General features: G+C 39.3%; 1 protein-coding gene across 3 annotated transcripts in view; it reads left to right on the top strand.

Annotated features, from left to right (window-relative positions):
- The window catches only part of TMTC1 (transmembrane O-mannosyltransferase targeting cadherins 1), a 260,026-nt gene that overhangs the window by 159,343 nt on the left and 77,589 nt on the right, over positions 1–23,094 (top strand). For all 3 annotated transcript variants that reach the window (XM_081310209.1, XM_081310208.1, XM_081310207.1), the window contains one exon: positions 10,467–10,588. In XM_081310209.1, the coding sequence (XP_081166335.1) occupies positions 10,467–10,588 (122 nt within the window). The remainder of the gene's footprint in view (positions 1–10,466; positions 10,589–23,094) is intronic.

Here is a 23,094-nt window from a genome sequence, read left to right as displayed (position 1 = left end):
CACACTCTTAATACTGTGAACATAGGACTTTGAGGATTAAACTCCTGCCTGAGTCTGAAGGGATAAACTATATTCAAACCATAACAGAAGGAAACCCCAGACAAGAGCTGTGCCTTAGAGAGGCAAATCAGCTGCTGCTAGACAGAAGTCCAGGTGGGAGAGGCTATTAAAGTCAAAATGACAATGGACTTAATAGTGAAGGTCAGGCAGGCAAGGAAGGCAGCTCAGGGTTTACTCTGGCATCCCAGGAGTAATAAGCAAAAGGTATGTTTGTGAAGAGTTCAGAATCATTGTCCCAAACAGCTAAGCTCCTTCTGTGCATTTTACTTCCTCTATCTTGGTATTGTGGTCTTGAAAATTTGTGGTCTTGAAAGGGTCCTATGTGGCTTCTGAGTTGGAGGTTAAGGATATGATAAGTTTCTAGCCACTTGATGCATTCTATATTATCTTCATGCTTGAATGCTTGATAGCATCAAGTAAACATAAAGGCTTTTGTGGATTCAAAGTTCATGATTTCTTAAGTAAACCACAGACTTGGATTTGCTGAGGTGGAGGCTCACAGAGACATTTCCCATGGACAGAAGTAAGGGTGTTAGGCTGCAAAACAAGTTTTAAAACATACAAAAGCAGCACGGGAAGAGTCAGATTCCAAAGAATTGCATGAAGAGAACCTGAAGGCTTTGCACCCCTGAGAAAGACTCCTCACAGGAATAATGTGATCACTTCCTGGAATTTTGCTGATTATAATTTCATCTATTTGGAAAGAACCCAGAAATCTAATCTCAATCAGTGGAATTCAGAACAAATCCCTGGGTGAGGTGAGGCAGTATGTGCTGATAAGTGGACCCGTGGTGGATTTCAGTTGGTTAAAGTATTATGGCTTTCTCCATTAAAAAGAACCTCCTTAATAATAACTTATTGAATACCTCAATAAGGTGAAATATTCCCAAATTTGAAATTGAATTCCAATAAAGTGAAAGGGGTCATTTTTTTCTTGGGTGAGAAGGTCCTATTGCCATTGGGGCGTAAGCAGTAGTATAGAGCAATGGATACATCAGAGCCTTCTGCAAGGGATGAGCAGCAAGTCAGTGGTACGCACCAGCTGCCTGGCACTGATGAGCTACTTTTCCATGTTCAAGGACCAAGGACTTTTCACCCAAAATTAATGTTGCAAATACAGTGTTCCAGAGTATTACCAAATAAAGGGCCTTGCTTGAAAGAACCTAAAATGGGTATGTAAGCACTCGAGGAGCCCCAGTGATAGCTGTGCAGCTTTCGTTGTTACTGATCTTCACTCGTGGGATGTGTATTTGTTGAGTGCTCATTAGGTGTGCACTAGGTATCTAGATAAATTTAAATATGCATGGGGACTGCAATTGAGGAATCCATAGTCTGATGAAAGAACATATAAAAGGAGCCTAATGAGCATTCAGCCATAACACTTGTCAGCTTGGCAAATGCCTTAATCCCAGGGCTAAAGAGAAGAGGTTTGCTGTCACCAGATTCCCTGAAGATTAATCAATTAGATGTAGACAGCTAGAGCCTCGCGCAGCAAAATAAATCCTCAGGATTGAAACATAACCACAATTCATAGAATATTGCAAACACAACTTATGCCCTAAATGCACTGAACCATTTATCTGAAACCTCTTTAGAGGTGAGAGAAAATATACTAGTCATGATGATGATGCCCATAATAAGTCTCTCTACTTCTCTGGAAGGGAACAGCCCACCGTGGATGAACTGGGCAGGGAGGGTCTTCCGTCACTCACACACTGCTGCTGGCCAGAGTGCGGGGGTGTGGATCTGAGTGTGTCTTCATTCCTGCTTTGAAAGGTGAACTGGGAACAAAGGGGAGAGCATAAGCCAGAAGCTACCAGACTGGACTCAGGTTATGGATCTGTGTTTACTCTGGGCCAGTTTATGGATTTGAGAAAGGCCTTGCTCTTCCCTTAGCCATTTGGCCAGATGTATGTCTGCATAGATGGTGGCAGAGCACGCCTCGGGGCTCTCTAAGCAGAGTGTTAAGATGAGATTTCTACCTCTTTGCAGCTCAGAGGGTGGCTGCTCTGTATTCCTCCCAAGCCAGAAAAGAAAAATCAAACCTAACACCTATCTCCATGAATTTGTCACACATTTTTTTCTACAGATAGAATAGGTATCAGTACTATTTTTTATTTAACTCATCATCAAACTAAAGGTCTGAGAGAAGTAAATTAAGTTGTCTGAAGTTGCAGAATTAACTAGACCAGATGAATAGTATGTATTGTTAGAACTGCATTTTTAGCTCTTTTATTTTCATGTCTCTTCCTTCTCTAATATAATTTGGAATAAATAAATGTCCTTTTATATCTTTTCCTAGAAATGAATGTACTATGTATACCCTGAAAAATACCACAAATTTTCTTTTTTTGCTTATATTTTATTGAGTTACATCTGCCTCTATTGGTTGAAATGTGCTGTACATTCTTTAGTCAAATTTTGTCACGTCTGTGATCCATGGGATACAGATTGGGCTCCCTCCCAGTCTATCTCATTCTAGGAAATTCAGCCATGTCTGTGATGTATTTTTTCCCTAACTTTAGAATGTCAAATTGGCTTGTTGTTCAAAGAAATTTGTTCTTGAATATTTTTAATCTCCCTTGACTGAGGAAGAGAAAGACAGAGTATTTTCATCAGATAAATATGAAGATAAGGAATTTTTTCATAAACATTATTTTTCTCTAAATGAAAATAAAATGTCACCGAGTTTGAACACTATGCCACTGTCTTCAATTGAATGTTTTTAAAACAAAGAAAGACATCATTAAGACCAGCCCCTAGTGGCAGCACTGACTGGTGGCCTGGAAGCTCACAACTCAGTGACACTGTTGACATGCATTTTGTTGTTGTTGTTTTTAATTTGTTCTAATTAGTTATATCTGACAGTAGAATGCACTTTGACATATCATACATAATAGAGTATAACTTCTCATTCTTATGGTTGCACATGATGTGGAATCACACCAGTTGTGTAGTCATATATGGACATAGGATAATAATGTCTGGTTCATTCTACTGTCCTTCCTACCCCCATACCCCCTTCACCTCCCTTCACTCCTCTCTACCTAATCCAAAGTAACTCTCTTCTTCCCTAGCCCCTGCCTCATTGTGAATTAGCATCCGCATATCAGAGAGAACTTTCAGTCTTTGGTTTTTTGAGATTGGCTAATTTTGCTTAGCATGATATTCTCCAGATTCATCCATTTACTGGCAAATTCCATAATTTCATTTTTATTTAAGGCTGAGTAATATTCCATTGTGTCTATATACCACAGTTTCTTTGTCCATTTATCTGTTAAAGGACACCTAGGTTGGTTCCATAGTTTAGCCATTGTGAGTTGAGCTGCTATAATCATTGATGTGGCTGCCTTACTGTAGTATGCTGATTTTAAATCCTTTGGTTATAAACTGAGGAGTGGGATAGCTGGGTTAAATGGTGGTTCCATTCCAAGTTTTCTGAGGAAACTTCATGCCACTTTCCATAGTGGTTGCACCAATCTGCAGTCCCACCAGCAATATATGCCATTCTGACTAGAGTTAGTTGAAATCTTAGAGTAATTTTGATTTGCATTTCTCTCATTGCTAGAGATGTTGAATATTTTTTAATATATTGGTTGATCAATTGCATTTCTTCTTCTGTGAAGTTTCTGTTCAGTTCCTTAGCCCATTTATTGATTGGGTTATTTGGTTTTTGTTGTTGATCTTGTTGTTGTTGTTTGGTGTTAAGTTTTTTGAGTTCTTTATATATCCTGGAGATTAATGCTCTATCTGAGGTGCATGTGGTAAAGATTTTCTCCCACTCTGTAGGCTCTCTCTCAAATTATTAACTATTTCCTTTGCTATGAAGAAGCATATTAATCTGAATTCATTCTATATATTGATTCTTGATTTTACTTCTTGTGCTTTAGGAGTCGTTGAGGAAGTTAGATCCCAATAGAGAAGATTTAGGCCTACTTTTTTTCTATTAGGCACAAGATCTCTGTCTAGTGCCTAAGTCTTTGATCCAGTTTGGGTTTGTTTTTGTCCAGGGTGAGAGATAGGGGTTTAATTTCATTTTGCTACATGTAGATTTCCAATTTTCCAAGCATCATTTGTTGAATAGGCTATCTTTTCCCCAGTGAATGTTTTTGGCACCTTTATCTCATATGAGATAACTGTATTTATGAGGGTTTGTCTCTGTATTTTCTATTCTGCCTCATTGATATATGTGTTTTTGATCTATGTGTGTTTTGGTGCCAATACCATACTGTTTTTGTTATTGTGATGGTTTGGTATAGTTTAAGGTCTGGTATTGTGATGCCACCTGCTTCACTCTTCTTGCTAAGGATTGCTTTGGCTATTCTGTGTCTCTTAGTTTTCCAAATGAATTTCACAGTTGCTTTTTCTGGTTCTATAAAGAATGTCATTGGGATTTTGCATAAAATCTGTATAATGCTTTTGGTAGTATGGCCATTTTGACAATATTAATTCTGCCTATCCAGGAGCATGGGAAGTCTTTGCATCTTCTAAGGTATTCTTCAGTTTTATTCTTTAGTGTTCTGTAGTTTTCATTGTAGAGGCCTTTCACCTCTTTTGTAGATTGATTCCCAAATATTTTATTTTGTTGAGACTGTTGTAAATGGAGTAGTTTTTCCTAATTTCTATTTCAGTAGATCCATCACTGATGTAGAGGAACACATTTGATTTATGGATATTGCTGAATTCATATATTAATTCTAGAATTTTTTCTGATGGAATTTTTGGGATCTTCTAAATATAGAATCATATCATTGGCAAATAGTGATAGTTTGAGTTCTTTTTTTTCCAATTCATATCCCTTTAATTTCTTTCACCTATCTAATTGCTCTGGCTAGATTTTCAAGGACAGTGTTGGATAGAAGTGGTGAAAGAGGGCATCCTTGTCTTGTTCCAGTTTTTAAAGGGAATGCTTTCAGGTTTTCTCCATTTAGAATGATGTTGGCTTTGGGTTTAGCATATATAGCTTTTACAATGTTTTTAAACATGAAGTGGTGCTATATTTTGTCAAATACGTTTTCTGCATCTATTGAGATGATTATATGATTCTTGTCTTTAAGCTTATTACTGTGATGAATTACATTTATTGATTTCTGTATGTTGAACGAAACTTACATCCCTATAATGAGCCTTTTATGATCATGATGATCTTTTAAATATGTTTTTGTCTGCGATTTGCCAGAATTTTATTGAGAAGTTTTGCATCTGTGTTATTCAATGATACTGGTCTGAAGTTTTCTTTCCTTGATGTTTCTTTGTCTGGTTTTGGTATCAGGGTGATATTAACTTCATAGAATGAATTTGGAAGGGTTCCCTCCTTTTCTATTTCATGGAATAATTTGAGCAGTATTGGTGTTAATTCTGCTTTGAAGGTCTTGTAGCACTCTGCTTGAGAGTCCATCTGGTCCTGGGCTTTTGTAGATTGGTAGGCTTTGGATGGTGTTTTCTGTTTCATTACTTGTAATTCATCTGTTTAAATTATGTATATCCTCCTGATTCAGTTTGGGTAGTTTATATGTCTGTAGAATGTTGTCGATGTCTTCAAGATTTTCTATTTTATTGGAATATAAATTTTCAAAATAGTTTCTAATTATCTTCTGTATTTCATTAGTGTCCATTGTGATATTTCCTTTTCCATCATATATTTTAGTGATTTGCATTTTCTCTCTTTGTTAGTGGGGCAAGGGGTTGATCAATTTTATGATGACATGTATTCTTAATGCTCAAGAAATCTGTGTAATGATCCAACCCCACTAACCCAGAACCTTACTTGTTTCACTTGTGGTCAAGGCACCTTGAGGCTTGAAAGGTTCACATGTGCCCAAGACAACTAATGCTATATTAGTGGCAGGGCCACAAACTGAGTCTAGAATCAACCCCAAGCACTCATCTTTCTTTCTGTGCATGAGGGACACAGTAGTATCTCCCTACCTCAGGGAATGCATGATCTGTCGTCTGCCAACATGTCTAGTGTGATTCCTGCTTTGTACATTCTGTATCTTCTCCTTGCAATGTTCCCTGTCCCCATTTGACTTCCTTGAAAGCATTTATTAATATTTCAAGCCAGATTATCACTCCTACTAGGGATCCTTCTCCACCTACCCACCACCACCCCACCTTCCATCAGTCTCTCTCTTTCCTGTTACATCTGTTCCCTTACTGATTTATTCAGCAGGTAGTGGCACCAGGCATTGAGGTAAACAAAAGTTCTCTACCAGTGAACATGACTGAGGAACTCCCTGCCCATGTGGAGCTTGTGGTCCGTTGAGGAAGGCAGCCACTGAAAACAGCAGACCCAGAGATGCTTGTGTGGTTACAACTGGGATGACGGTCATGATGAAAACAGCGAGTGTTCCTGGCCCCCAAAGAACCTGGTGGAGGAACAAATGAACCTTCATGTTGTCATGTTCCAGTTTGCACATCAGTCTTCTGGAAGAGGCTGAGCTCTCCTTGATTCTCCCCAACTCTGTGTCCCTGGCACTGTGAGCACCTTGGGCTCATGAATAAGGAGGAGGCAGGGAGGTTGGCCTCTTTTCTCATCTGACCCCGCATCAAGGATGAAGAGCCTCTCATCCTGGTGGCTGCTTAGGCTTTTGGAGCTCTGTGCAAGTACCTGAAAGTCCACCAGAGTAAGGAAGGAGGCTTTGGTCAGGCAGAAGGTGTGATCCCGGGATGTGAAAGCTATGTCACCTTCAGATCAGTGGTGGGGGCTGTCCTCATATAACCTCAATGTGTGGGGCAGGGAGGTGGATCTTTAGGGATAAATTACCTAGGAACAGGGGCAATGACCTGATCTGAGAGTATTTATACCTACACTATTCATTCTTCTTGATAATAGTGTATTGCATTCTCTTTAGAAGTCTCTTTAGAAAGACATGAATGCATCTGTAGAAAGCTTATACCCAAAAGACTTAAAATCAACATACTATAGTGATGCAGCCACATCAATGTTTATAGCATCTCACAATAGCCAAGCTATGGAACCAACCTTGGTACCCTTCAACAGATGAATGGATAAAGAAAATGTGGTATGCATACACAATGGAATATTACTCAGCTATAAAGAAGAATGAAATTATGGCATTTGCCAGAAAATGAATGTAACTGGAGACTGTCATGCTAAGTGAAATAAGCCAGTCTCAAAAAACCAAAGGCAGACTGTTCCCTCTGATATGTGGATGCTAACCCATAACAAGGGAGGGTAAGTAGGTGAAGTATAGAAGTTCATCAGATTAGACAAAGAGTAATAAAGGGAAGGGAAAGTGGATGGGAATTGGAAAGACAGCAAAATCAATCAGTCATAACTTTCCTGTGTTCATATATAAATACACAACCAGTGTAACTGCACATCATGTACAACCACAGGAATGAGATGCTAAATAGAATGGGTTGCACTCCATGTATGTTTACAATGTCAAAATACACCCTATTGTCATATATATCTAAAAATAACAAATGCAAAAAAGACAAATAAGATTGACAAACCCTCAGCCAAACTAATCAAAGGTTATAGAAGAGCCAAATCAACAAAATTAGAGATGAAAAAGAACACATAAGCACACACGTCTGAAATCCAGAGGATCATTAGAAACTTTTGAAAATTTTTACTCCAATAAAATGGAAGTATTGACAAATTTCTAACTACGTATGACCTGCCCAGAGTGAACCAGGAAGACATAGAAAACATGAACAAACCAATATCAAGTAATGAAATTGAAACAGCAGTTAAAAACCTTCCAACAAAGAAAAGCCCAGGTCCACATAGATTCTCAGCTGAGTTTTACCAGACTGTTAAACTGTAACTAATTCCAGTCCTCCTCAAAGTATTCCATGAAATTGAAAGGGAAGGAAGACTGTCCAAATACATTCTATGAAGCCAGTATAACCATGATACCAAAAGCAAAGACATACCAAAGAAAGAGAACTACAGAACAATATCCCTGATGAACATAAATGCAAAAATCCCTGATAAAATCATAACAAACCACATCCAAAAACACATTAAGAAGATAATACATCATGATCAAGTGGTTTTCATCCCAGGGATGCAAGATTGGTTCAACATGTTCAAATCAATAAATGTAATTCATCACAAAAATAGGATTAAGAAGAATCAAATGATCTCTCAACAGATGCAGAAAAGGACTTTGATAAAATCCAGCATCCATTTATGTTAAAAACACTAGAAAAGTCAGTGATACAAGGAACTTACCTCAACATTGTAAAGGCTATATACGACAAACTCAAAACCAACATCATACTGAACAGAGAAAAAGTGAATGCATTTCCTCTAAAAACAGGAACAAGAAAAGCAGTGTGGAGATTCCTCAAAAAACTTGGAATGGAACCACTATATGATCCAGATATCCTACTTCATGGTGTTTTTCCAGAAGAACTAATAAAAGCAGACTAGAGCAACATACCCTCAATGTTTATGGCAGAACAATTCACAGTAGCCAAATTATAGAATCATCCCATATGCCCCTCAGTATTAGGATTAAGAAATTGTGGCGTGTGCACAGTGGTTCTTTACTTAACCAATAAAGAATAATGAAATTATGACCTTTGCCGATAAATGGACAGAAATAGAAAATATCACGCCAAGTGGAGTGAGTGTCAGAAAATCAAGGGTCAAATATTTTCTCTCATACATGAAAACTAAAGCAAAATAAAGAAACATTGGAGGGCAGGATTTAAAAAAAAAAAAAAAAGGTATTTTAGCTTTGGGAAAGAGCCAAGAGAAGTAATCAGCTATTGTAAAAACTAAAAATGCACCTATACAAAGAGAATATCAGTGAGCTATTCAACCATAAGCTCAGAATTAATGAGGACCACATGATAAGACACTCACTCTCAGATTCATTTTTAATGTTAGCAAGAAATACCTGCATTTGATGTCATAGGATTATTATTAAGACGTTTATTGTTTATTAAATTACATCCCTTAAGTTCTTGAACCGAAATGTACTTTGTAAATTTTAAGTATAATCTAAATTACAAAGGTAATTTGCAGCTTTTAAATAAAATGAACTTGCTCCTCTTTTTATTTTACCTTTTTTTTCCGTCAGTTTTGGTAGAACCTTAGAAATATAACATTTCTTTTGTATCCACTTGAGTTGAAAACTTGTGATATAATTTATATATTTTTATTTTTCTTCTAAAGGATATGGTTTATTTAAATAAAAAAATGAGATCATTACTAATGGAACTATTAATTATTTAAGGTAAACTGTCCAAAATATATGGAATTGCTCACAGAAATTTTATTACTCTATACTGTTATAGTTAGGAAAACAGACTTTAATAAAATCCAGATGACAAATAGCCAGGATCTTTAACATCTTTTACTTTGCATACTTAAAGCATTTGTAATTTCCATTAGGAAGTTTTATTTATATTTATGAAATTCTTTTATTTATTCTTTTTCAATTATTAAAAAATTACACTATTTTAACTGTTTATATTTATAGGAAACATTTAATCTTGTAAAATGGAAAGTTCTATTTGGTTTTCTTCTTAGACTTAAAAAAATAATAAAATCAATAAATTTAAGGCCTGTTTTAAATAGAACTCTCCTCAAATGCATCTATCTATATCATATATGCACGTGGAAATATAAATGGTTTTTTTAATAGTTTTCATTACAACATATTATTGTACCAAAGAAATTTTAATTAAAAATCTATAAAAACTAATTCATACATTATGCAAACTTTAATTCTGTAACGATTAAGAAAAATCTTTACAAATATTGGAAAAAGTGCCTTTGTCAATTTAATGAAATTTTATAATGATATTTTAGTACAAAAAAAAATTTGTAGAATAAATAGATGCTTAAATACTTGTTTTATTGGCTTCATTTGAGAAGTGGTAAAGAAATTTGGGGGCTCAATGGAGTCCTCCACATAGGTGTTGTAAATTTTACCATCAGTAAACCTATACTTTTTCCCAGTGTGTTTCTTTTCTTTTCTTCTAAAAGTGTTCTCTTTTGGAGAGGGGACATAATTAAGTTCCGTCTGGTGCCTGTGTACTGCAGTCTACCCAGCAGCTTTTCTCCCTGGACTGTCCCAAGGTTCCGGCAGGGTCAAGGAATCTGAAAAGGGCCAGAACCAAGAAGCAGGCTTGCCGCAGCGCCCGCTCAGAGCAAGGAGCAGGGGTCAGGGACCACACTGTACCGGCATCAGATGTTTCTGGTGGCAGGTGTGTGTAGAGCTGCTGTGGGTGATTGGACAGGCCAGCTGCCCCAGCCTGGGGCTTTGTGTGATAAACTCAGCTCGCTGGTCAGAAGGTTCACAGGCTCGGATTTATTCACTCCTTCACTGAGAATTGAAATTGGAAGAGGTGGTCAACTGCTGACTGAAGTGGAATTAAACCAAAGTTGATTTGTCCTTCGCTATTTTGTGTTTCAGAGACTAGAGCACAAGGAAGTTCTAGTGGGCTTGCTGTTCCTGGTGTTCCCGTTCATTCCAGCCAGCAACCTCTTCTTCAGGGTGGGTTTTGTGGTGGCCGAGAGAGTCCTTTACACGCCTAGGTAATTATCACAGCAATTTGCTCTTTTTTTTTTTATTATTGGATGTTCACAACATTACAAAGCTCTTGACAAATCATATTTCATACATTAGAATCAAGTGGGTTATGAACTCCCATTTTTACCCCAAATACAGATTGCAGAATCACATCGGTTACACATCACATTTTTACATACTGCCATATTAGTGACTGTTGTATTCTGCTACCTTTCCTATCCTCTACTATCCCCCCTCCCCTCCCCTCCCATCTTCTCTCTCTACCCCATCTACTGTAATTCATTTCCCTCCATGTTTGTTATCCCATTCCCCTCATAACCTCTTATATGTAATTTTGTATAACAATGAGGGTCTCCCTCCATTTCTTTACCAGCCCCGCCCTCCCGCCCTCCCGCCCTCCTCAACCAACTCCGAAGGTTCCAGAGAGACCATCCTTGGGGTGATGAGAGTTAGGTCCTCAAGCAGCTCAGACTTGATCACCTCAGGCTTCAGACAGCCACACAGAATGCTGGGTGAGGCCATGCTGGTGACATTCACTCTAGTTCCCAGTGGTTCTCTGCCCATTACAACTTCACAGTTAAACTGGAATTCTGACTTCATTATATTTAGAACGTTAGCTGCAGTTGCTTACCACACCATCTTGTCCAAATGTTTTGTTAAATATAATTATTATAAATTTTCAGAAATATTTGTTGATTTGCATAAAATTATTATGTTTATAATCTTCTTCCTTGCCCTCTTTTTTCCTTTAATTTAAAAGTGGGAATAATCTCAAGAAAATTTATCCTCAAGAAAATCCCTATGAAGCTGGGCATGGTGGCACACGCTTGTAATCCCAGTGGCTTAGGAGGCTGAGGCAGGAGGATTGCTAGTTCATAGCCAGCCTCAGCAACTTAGTGAGGCACTTAGCAACTCAGCAAGACCCTGTCTCTAAATAAAATATGAAAAAGTGCTGGAGATGTGGCTCAGTAGTTGAGCACCCCTGGGTTCAATCCTAAGCACCAAAAAAGAAAAAAATTTGTGTGAAATAAAAGTGATTTAAAAATTATAAAGGAGATTCATATATGTGTGCATATATAATGTACTTAGCTCTGAGCATCTGTGAACTGTGCTGAAGCTGGTCTGCCCTCTTAACAATCAAATGTCATTGTTCCAAGAACACTTTTCTTTTCAGATGCCCAGAAATAGCATTGAAGCAGGAGATAGGCTTAGTTCTGCCATTTACCAGTTGTGTGACCTTGAGCTAGACATGATGTTTTTCTGCACCAGATTTTCTCATTTTTAAAATTGAGATTTTAGTAAACTCCATAAATTTAGTATTTTGGTCTACAATGTTGCCTTTTTGAATAGTTCATTTTTATAAAAGTTCAGTGATAACTTTTATAAGTTCTATAAGAATGGATTTTTTTAAAAGGCAATATAATCCAAAATATTTTAAGAAAATCATTATTTTTGTTTATGATATTGCACTAGGAATTTAAAAACATTAATTAGAAATGAGATTTATAATCTCCAATTCTCCCAAACCAAAACTATAGCTTTCCTAAGTTTATGCTTATGCAGCATTATGTTTAAACTTGGCTAGGGCTTGGCCAAGGGTAGCCTTTACTTTGTTTTAGGTATCTTAGAACAATTTGAAAAGGAAGTTATTGTCTGATAAGTATTATTTGATACAGACAAATATACAGCACAATTCTTTGTATTTTGTGTTACTTACAGCTAAAATGCTTTTGAGAAGTTGCCATACTAATTTATAGAAGGGCAAAAGGCAACATCAATCTGCGTAATTTTTTTTAATCCCTTTCATGGTACTAAGGGTACCACGAAGGACCTACCAGGTCCTTGCTCATGGTAGGCAAATACTCTACTACTGAGCTAAACCTCCAGATCTTTTTAAATTTCGTTTTAAGACAGGATCTCCCTCAGTTGCTGAGACTGGCCTCAAATTTGTAATCCTCCTGCCTCAGCCTCCCCAGAAGCTGGGATTACAGACATGTGCCAAGGTGCCCAGCTGTGATGTTTTTGCTTAAGTCAGGTGAAAGTATCTTTAGTCAGCTTTTTTTCTATAGTACTAATGCCTCCAGGTTCTTCATTTAACAGAGCTTATAGAGTATTTTTTATCATAAATGATGTAGTAGGATCTGAGGCTACAAAAAAAAAAAAGTAATTGCAGTATCTGCCTTGAAAGAGTTCATTAACTGTTGATTGACAAAATGGAGTATTTCATAAGACTTAATATTCTTTACAATACTATTCTGCTCTTTAATGCCATTTTACCATTAGTTGTATTCAAGCATTTATTGAGCTTTTATCATATTTCAGTCTCCACGCTAAGGATGTTGTCATCATGTCCATTAATTCATGCTATATCTAGTGGTTCACTGCCTGCCCCATCAAGTGAGAGGGCCTGCCTTCAAATTCCTACTTCAATATCAATGTGATTTCTCCCAGCTTCAGTTTCTTGATTATATAAAATGGGGATAATAGCAACACACAACTCAATGGGATACTGTGATCATTAAATGAGATGACCATACACAGAACTTAGGAAGTGTTTGGCATTGTACATGGCCAATGAATATTAAGTAGTAGTGTTGTTGATAAAAGCCGATACCATGATCATTATGTTATAGAAATGGTTTTGAGAGGGTTAATAACTCACTCAAGGTGATACAGCTAGTAAGTAGCAAAGCTGGAATGCAGATATTCTCTCCTCACTCTTGTCTCACCTTGCAGACCTTATTTCATTTTGATAGAAAGAAAAAGAAGAAAATGGAAATATAATAAAGCAATTTCAGTTCAACTCCATTTAGTGATAGAGACTTGGTATTGCCAAGAATCCTGAGATCTGAATCCTCAGGAATTTGGGGTTCTGGGTGACAGAGAATGACAAGTGCAAGGAACTGCTTTCTGAGTCCAGACACAGGAGATCATTGGTGGAAGGAGAAGGAAGGCTCTCATGTTATGGAAGCCATCAGTAGCACCATCAGTAGTTTGTGGGGTGTTTTCAATAAAGTCAAGGCTTTCTCTTGCCCAGGCAGGTATGTCCTCCACACACCCCACCTCAGGCTTATGCCAGCTCAGGCTCTTCACATTTGCCATGTCTCAATGGCCCTTCCTGTGGTACTATATATTTGTCTAGAAATAAAATGCTCATTTTTCCTAGGAATAATCTGACTTGGGTTACAATAAAATTGTTGCATATGAAGAAAGCATCAGTTTAGCCAAGAGCAAGTGCCTGCCTCTGGGAACCAATTTGGATTTGCTTCATTTGGCAAGCTCAGTGAAGAGGCATCCAAAAACAAATTCAGTAAGCTAGTCTGCATTAAGAAGATAACTGTCCTTTTCTGTCCAAGCTCCTACATCCATGTATTGCAACGTTGTTGCCAAGCTGCCATTTCTGAGGGTTTCTCTTTGCTGCCTTGTGACTTCTGGATTCACAGGCACGTCATTACCGTGCCCATCGTGACTGCTGCCCCTTGTAGTGGTATAGTCTCAGCAGATGTCCAAGCCATGTGACCAAGGAGGTGGAGGTGCTTTCCTGTTTCTGAAGGATGATCCTGGGGGACCCAGGTCACTCCACTGGGTCTGCAGTCCTGACCACTTTTAAGAGTGTAACCTGGATTTTGGAAACTTGGGGTGAGAGGAAGCCTAGGAATATTTCAATGGGATGTCACATCTCTAAGGAATCCCAACCTTTCCACAGTCATTGTTGTAACTAAACTAGCAAGGGAGTGTCTTTACTTAGGCACTGGATTCCTTTTTATCTATTGTGTTGTACAAGTGAAGTGGCCTAGATTGTCAGTAATTGAAGCCTGTGTGAACACACTGCTGTAGCTTCAGAGTTTCTAATGACTTCACCAGAACCATTTTGTAAATATTGAGCTATCTTGAAAAATGACAGACTTTTTCACAAACAGATTTTACCTAACAGTGACCAGCTGCCCTGTCTTAGTGGAGAATAGTAGATAATTGGGGATAGAACATTTGAAGTCCTCTCCAGGGCCAAGCAGAGTGGGGTGGATGCTGTGGGTCTCCTGGAGGTGTCAAAGCACTGGATAATACTTGCTTCATTTAATAAACCTGAAGATAGAATTTGACTATGATGCAGAATATCTCCTAAACCAAACTGTTTCTTCTTTCCTTATTATTTTTTTTTCCTAGTTCTGGGGATCAAATCCAGGGCCTTGTGCATGCTAGGCAAGTGCTTCTACCACTGAGCTGTACCCCCAGCCCTCAACCTTTTACACAATTAGAAATCTTCTCCGCACGAATCTCCTTCTGTTGTTGACCTTGTCTTGAAACAGCCACTTTCTACATCATTAGTACCCAGGCTCTTTGAGAAAAAATATATATGATGTCCTCACTGACATTTCTGAAAATGCAGGTCACCTTTATGCAAAAATTATGTGTTGGCTCACAAACTTTAGGGAACAATAGGAATATGAACCAAAAGCTCAGCATGAGGATGTGGCTCAGTGGTAGTGTGTGTGCTTGCCATGTGCAAGGCCCTCAGTTTAATTCCCAGCACCAGGGGAAAAAAGAGGAAAAAAAGGTGAACTTTCTCTTGTTATATGTTTGTTTCAAATTATTATGAAGCCAAATCCTGGCCTCTGGCCTAAGGTGCTCATACCTGACTGTCACAGAAGTCATATCCAGCCCTACTGAAGCCTAGGTAAATCCCCTCAGTCCCAGGAGGCTGATGCGACCATTCTACAAGAAGGGTCTAGTATGAGTCAGACTGACAGTCTCTTCCACCCCTGACCTTTATTCCTAACTAGGAACAAACCCCTTAAATCTTCTGGCTTCTCTTCTTCCTCCAGCCTAACCCAGAAAATACCCAAAATATAATCCTCCTCTCATTTGCACTTGGAAATCTGTGGATAAAAAGGGCAGAAACTAGCTATTTGCTGGCACTCCCTGGTGTTTAGGGTCAGAGTTTTTACCATCAAAATAAATTGGAATAATATTTTCTTTTGGTGATAAATGCCCACTTTGAGGATGCCCTTTTTGAACAGGCAAGAGAGTTGGAGGTTGAATTCATTCTTAAACAGATTTTGCTCTCTGATTCTGATCCCAAGAGAAGCATATAATTTTATGGCTATCTTTTCTGTATTTTGTACAAACTGCACTAGAAGACTCCAAAGGACTGAAATTTCTGGAAATTGATGAAGCAGAAATAGTTGATGAAAGCTCTCAAATAAAGTTATATAAAGTAATTTAACATTCACCCACATGCCAGATTCAGGATGATTTATTCACTTCAGTGCCAAAGAGCAAATTCCTTAGCTACTTTAGGAAAACTTCAATGAGTAGAGAAGGGAAAGGAATAGACAGGAATTGAAGGTAGAAAAATATTTGGGGATAGATACAATCAAGAATTACTGAGGCTACACAAGAAGTTGGATGGCATGAATCTGACGGGGAAAAAGTAAAAAGTGCCCCATACTCTTAGACAGGGATGCCATTTGTATCGTATATCCCCTGAGCTTAAGGACATAGTAGACAAGGAGGAAGGGTGAGCCTCACTCATTTTTTTTTTTTTTTTAGAGAGAGAGAGAGAGAGAGAGAGAGAACTTTTTTAAAAATATTTATTTTTCAGTTTTCGGTGGACACAACATCTTTGTTTGTATGTGGTGCTGAGGATTGAACCTGGGCCGCACGCATGCGAGCGCGCTACCGCTTGAGCCACATCCCCAGCCCTTAGCCTCACTCATTTTTAAGTTAGTGAAATCTCTTTAAATCTTACCTATCAACTCAAAGTGAAATTTTTAAAATTTTACACAAGTAGCTATTAAAACAGTACTGCAGTATCTGTTTTTCAGAGGGGAAAATGAGAAGGTTGATCTCTGAAGTCACACTACCTCTGCCATCTGATGGTCTGGCCCTTCCACGTCCATTTATCTATACACATGTTCCTTAACAGCTGCTGGGCGAGGGTCATGATTATTTGAAGTGAATCTAAATTGGCCCAATGAGAGTATCCACAGGGAAATCTCAGAAACTCACTTGAGCAAATCCAGAGGAAGAAGGTTGAAATGGGAATCAGTGCAGCCCAAGTGCCACCCACAGCCAAGCAGTCTCGGGAGTCATTGAATGGGTGAGGCGACTAGTTTTCTAAGATACCAGGTAGATAGCTCCAGAATGCTCTGTAGTTTCCAAATGCTGATTAAAGCTGCCTGATAGTTTTTACTGTTTGAGGCCCAATTGGGGAGGGGAGTGAAAGGAGAAAGGAGTTTTTCATAAAGTTAGAAATTTGTGAGATTTTTATCCTTCCTGTGTCCTCAGTCTCCTTGTCAGCAGAGCCATAGACAGTCCTCTGGACATCCCTCTTCTCCCACCCACCCAACTTCTTTAGAAGTATTTACTGGTTTTAGAAATCTCAAACTGCTATATCCACAGTGCTACATGATCTTTTTTTTATTATTTTTTTTTTTAACTACACGACAGCAATGGAAAGCATTATAATTCCTATTACCCATATAGGGCACAGTTTTTCATATCTCTGTATATGAAGTATGTTCATGCCAATTTATGCCTTTATACATGTAATTTGTTGTGTTTTTTTTTGTATTACAATTCTTAATATATATATATACCACAATTTTTGTATCTCTGTATATAAAGTATGTTGACACCCAATTCAAGGCTTCATACATGTACTTCATACATGTACTTCATACATGATGTCCATCAATAAAATGGAGTTTTACTCAGCATTAAAAATGAACAAAACCATGGCATTTGCAGGTAAATGTATGGCATTGGAGAAGATAATGCTAAGTGAAGTCAGCCAATCCCCCAAAAACAAAGGCTGAATGTTTTCTCTGATATAAGGAGGTTGACTACATGATCTTTAAGGTCCCTTACAGCTGCAAATGTGTAGCTTCCTATGTCTTAGATAACGATAAAGAACCTTGATCCTCCCGCCCCCTTTAGGCCTTATGTACTATTTTTTGTTTGTGGGTTGCTTTTTTTCTTTTTTTCTTTTCACACATCCTGGTGTGTCTGCCTGTGTCTGCTCAGATTTCCCAGGAAACATCCAATGGGGGAGGGCAGACAGCGCCCTGGGTAAAGCAGGAAAGGGAGGAAGTCCATGTGCCATGAGGTCAGGCTCTCTGCAGGGCCTGGTAGTGGTGCAAGAAAGCTTAGGAAGGCGTTGGTGTGGGCTCTGTTATGAGGGAATGGAGAGCCCTTCAGGGCAGCAGGAGCTGGTGAAGTTTAGAAATTCATGTAGGCAAGCAGCAAGAGGAATGGGTGTTGGGAGGAAAGGGGGCCCTGCCACTTAGAAAAGTCACATGAGCACCGCCAGCCCATGCTCTACACGAGATGATGGCACAGGCAGCCAGCAGGACACAAGGCAGCCGTGAGTCTGGGTTAGGTGTTTGCCTGTCCAGGTGAGGTCCAGTGAGATTCACAAAGTGGGCTGAAGCCTAGTATCTCAGCAGGAGTTTGAAGTCAGGGTGGTGCATAGACTGTGGTCTAAGGCCATGACTGGTAAGGATGAGACAAAGTTGAGCCACAGGTAATACATCACTAGATTTTGTGGAGACCAGGTCACAAGAATGGTAGAAAGTCCCGGAACTAGGCAAGGCTAGGTATTCAGAGATTCACCTTTTAAGATTCATTGTTTAACATTCTCATAGTACAGTAGTACGTTAGTGGGTCAGACAAAGCAAGGTGGGCTTATTAATGGGCCACTTAACTAAAAACCTAGAAAGTGGATTAAAGATTTTATGGTCATGAAGTCAGGCACACCTGCCCTCTGAGAATATGTGTGTATAGATGTAAGAAAATGTAAATGTTGACTAAATTTCCCAAATTTGCTGAATTATTCATTAGCTTTGGCTATGAAACCATTTTTTTTTTAGGAATTTCAATCATGGTTATCTTAAAACAAAAAGGTTCTTTTGTCCTAACAAGAATGAGGAAACATAAAGGAGAAATGCTGTGTATAGGTACACTGGTAAACCGTAAAGTCAGGTCACCATATGATCTGACGAGAAAGAGAAAAATGAAGGTTATTGATACCATTGGTGGAAGATTAGTGGGAAAATCCAAAATTTGAGTAATGAAAAGAAGAAATCCTTTTACCTTAGAGAAGAATTCTAATCCTTTTAAAACATGGCATCTCCCATGTTTGTCAGTATATTTCAAAAGAAGCCCGAGTCTCTCTCACAATGTATTCCTCCCTGCATCTCCAACCCCCATTGGAAAACAACTCCCGCATCAAGCAGTCAGAGGCTTCCTGCTGATTTATTAGCCTACTTAGGGGTTTGAAAGTTGGTTACAGTTTTACTTCAGAATACCATCAGCTGAGAAGGGACAGATTTTGGCTTGAATGGGTTTGTTCTTTGCTCTTGCTATACTGTAGCAGGAACTGTTCCATTCAGCCCATTGAGACCTGAACTCAGAGGAGGATGTGAATTTAGGAGTGAGACCTTGTCCAATGCTCTCAAGGGCAGTGACCCAGTAGGGAGGCACCCAGGGTGAACCCAGTAGGAAGACAGGGGTCAAGTCACCAAGGCATCTGGGGATAAATGCTGTGTACAGGTCATGATCAGGAAGGGCGGCAAGAAGGCTTTACTGAGGGACCCAACTGTGCTAGAGATTGCAAACCACAAACAAATATCATTAGAACAGCAGTGGCCAGAATGAAGTGATCAGAGAGGAGATCAAGCTACTTGTGGGCTGAAGATCAGTTATCCAATCTGTTGTGCTCAATCAATTGTTCTTAGCTTAGGGCACGAGGTGTAGATAAGTTCGAACAGTTATTTACTGGACTGGAATAATGGCCTTAATTTTGTGAAACTCGGTTATAAAAGAGAAATGTTTATGTCTGTTAAATCTTACATGGTGGAAAGCAAATGTATTGGAAACCAAGATTTGAAAGTAAAATTTGGACAGTGTAATTTAGATTCAGGCGAGACTAAACAGGATAACATGTGAAAAATGTTGTAAGCTGTGCTAGGCAATTGCAAGTCATTATTTCAATCTGCCCTTTACAAATAAGGAGATTGGGTGAATCAAAGTCAAAGGAAATCAAAGTCACATAGCTGTAGGCCTGTCCTTCTCCCCATTCCCCTGACTTCCTTCTCCTTCTTCCTTTGTTTTCTAACCTTATGTGCTCCAAGGAAGCAATTCAAAGGGAGCTCTGGAATGAATAATGCTAGCTGAGCAGGGTAGCATCCTCGTGTTGGGGGTTAGGTGTTGGGTGTTGCCTTTGGAGATGGAGGAGAGACAGTCAACTGCTCATGTCACATGCCCCAGGTTCAACATGGTCAGCTCTGGCTTTGCCTGGAGCACGTGAGTAGACATAAGTGTTACCTACCATTTCAGCCTCTCCCCCATCAAGATCCCTTGTGAAATTGATGAAATTATTTTGTTCATTTTGGGTTCTGTACAGGAAAATACAGAAAATTCTTATGTAAATATCATAACCTTCCAAAATCCTCCTTACTCTTTTGGAAACCTCTATTGTCTTGCTTTTAGTAGGGCCAACGTCTTATAAGTTTGTGTAACTTTGTGCCACACTCAGTTGCCAAGGCTGGCCTCAGCGCCTTGAGTCACTGGGACTACAGGCATACGCCACTGTGCCTGGCCAAAATGCCTTTAAGGCCTACTTGGAAAACTTAGTTGAGACTGTGTGATCCAAGCAGAAAGGGAAGCCAGCCAGTCCTGGATTAAAAACACCAACAAGGGGAAAGGAGCAGATTCTGCATCGGGACAGTTCTCCTGGTGATAATCATGGGTCTCTTATTTTCAAGACCAGCTTGGTCTGGTTGGTTTCCTAGTCAACCTTTGTTTTATGTTCGTTTCTGACATCTACACCTGCAGTGGTTTGTCTATTCTCATGAATCAGCCCCTATCCATTGCTAGATGCCTAGGAGACAAAATGATTCAAAAACAAAGATTTTCCTTACACCAGAGCCCTGCTGTACTTACCAGTGGAGGTCTCAGGTTAAGAGGAAGCATCACATTTTCAAAGAGGTAAAAGAGAATCAGATTCTCAGAAGGTCAAAGCAATGCTGTTTCCCCACCAGGTGTTCCATAGATACAGGTTTCTTCTGTTCTTTTCCAGTGTATAGAACAGAAGAAACCTATTCATGGAAAGCAATACATAAAAAAGCTTTTCATACCTACCCTAGAACACAGCACCTAGCTCAGGAGCTAGGGACATGCTCAAAGGTCCCTTTGGCGATTCTTTTCTTGGAAAATAAAAAGCCCTTCCTTCCAGATACGTTCAATCTTCTGGAAAATGTCTCCATCCATTAAATGATAGAGAAAGAACAGGGCAGAAATCCTGAAAGGAAAGCGAGGAACCCGGAGACAGGCGAGCAAGAAATGAAAGATGGAGACCAGGCAGAGATACACACCAGAGTTTATTTGTCAGAGCTGACAAATAAAGGCCATCTCTCTATAGATGAGAGAGACAACACAGGCTTGGGGCTCAGGACCTTTATGAGGCAGGGGTGGTTAAAGCTTGGGTTGGTATGAGGGAGTGGTGATACACCCTTGGGCAGGAAAGAATGCCAGAGGTGAAGTGTTGGGTAGATGTGAGGGAATGGTGAGCCTTTCTCAGAAATGCCCTTGGGTGGGAAATTGAAATTTTTCTTGCTGTCACTTAAGATGGCCATCCAGATGCTAAGCAAGAACCTTACAAATGGGGACACTAATGAGTCTTGGCTCCTAGCAGCCGGCAGCTTCCATGTTCAGCTTGCTCTGAGGAGTCTCTGTTGACTTTCTGGTATTTCCTATGTTGTCACAAGTACCTGCTCTCAGCCCTGTGCCTCATTTTTCACTGTTTAACCATTTCATATCAGTATCCGTAAGACTGGAATAACATCTTAGCCTTCAGATAATTTGCAAGGTGGAGATTCAACAGACTGAAATGAAACTAATTAGTGACAGGGTTCATTCAGATTCCCAGAACATTTTTTAAAAATAAAATGATAAGATTGTGTCTGTTATTTTATTTAGTGATACTTGTGGAAGGCCGCCATGTCATGTGACCAGCGTTTTCCTCTCCTGATGGGTTTGAGGCACTGTTGGTCATTCCCAATGATCTGGCTACTTTTAAGGGCTGTAGACGGTAGCTCCATCTTGAGAGTAGTAAAAATGCAGCCAAATGTGTCTTCATGTGTGGGTGTGCCTTCTTACATCCCCAAGGATCAAGTTACCTTACCTGTCCTTGTAACCCTGCCCCTCTTGACCTTTTTGGATGGAAATTTCTAAGAACCAGAGTCCCCCCAATAAAAGACCATTCCAAAACGTGCTCTCTCTCTCTCACCAGCCTCTCGTGATATTTCTCGCTCTCCCATTTTGGGGAGCTTGAGGCCATGGGCAGAGGAACTTTCAGGGGGCTTGAATTTAAAGGTAAATTGTGTGTCCGTGTTTTATTTGATACCTTAGGAAATTCACTCCAGCGACCTCTAGTTTAGCTGCCTGTGCTGGCCGAGGATACTCGCCATGGGTTGTTTAAGCCTGTTGACAAATTAAAAGGTAGAATTTCAGCTCTCCTTAATAACAGATGAGTCTTGATTGTGGGTAATTAAACACAAAGTGAAGCTGTAGCAAACATAAAAGGCTTGGGCCAGAGGTAGAAAGGTGTCATCTTTTCAGTTTGGTATAAATGGGAAGTGTTCTTTTGCCATCTGAAAGCTTCTAGGTAGGGTTCATGTGTACTATGTAGACAGTGGTGAGCTGCCAACAAAGTTCTTAAATAGAAGATTTAAAACATTGGTTCTTCCAGTGAAAAAGAACAGATATTATTGGTTTGCAATTCTTATTAAGTTTTCTTTGAATGTACATCATAAAAGTCTAAGGAAGAAACACAAGGCAGGTGTCTTCAGTTACCTACATGCTGCACACAGAGTGACTTGTTGACAAAATTATGTTCAAATTGGAGATGCCCCTGTCCCGTGAATGCAGATGGTATTTGTGGAAGAGAGTGGAGGCAGGGGGAGTCATGGCACTTCTCAAAATGCATTTTTGTACTGAGCTAAGCCCTTGGCTTTGGGTTCTCCCAATTGTGATTTTGTCCAGTCTTAGTGGTTTGTACTGACTCTGTGCACTGTCCTTAGCCCAGTTTCCTTAACCCAACTAACCAGAGCAAGTTAGACTGGTTTTATCTCCCTGGAAGCCATAAAAGCATGCAGTTTCTCTTTTGCTTGATTTTCCACTTTCAATAAGAAGCCTTGTCCTGCCCCTAGCCATGTAGAAAGTGTTTCTCTCCCCTGCTGCTAAGAACTGCATTAGAGCAGATGTTGAAAGATGGATTGTCATAATAGAGAAGCATCTTGATTTCTGTGATATTTGTGTCAGGTTTTTAAGAACGTGATACTCTCTAAGAAATTTGCAAAGCTAAATAGAAATTATTTTCTGTGGTTTAACATGTCTTTAAACCATGTGTCAATGCAAGGACTTTTGGGAAAACAGACCATGTTACTTGATACAGATGCCCATACCGAATGGAGAGGAATGGGCTCACCTTCATTTGGTCTAGCAGGGT

This window comes from Spermophilus citellus (assembly GCF_964194105.1).
Source record: "Spermophilus citellus genome assembly, chromosome: 10".
In the NCBI taxonomy this organism is placed as follows: Eukaryota; Metazoa; Chordata; class Mammalia; order Rodentia; family Sciuridae; genus Spermophilus; species Spermophilus citellus.
Note: the sequence above shows the minus strand (reverse complement) of the source record. Positions and strands in the feature narration are given on the sequence as shown.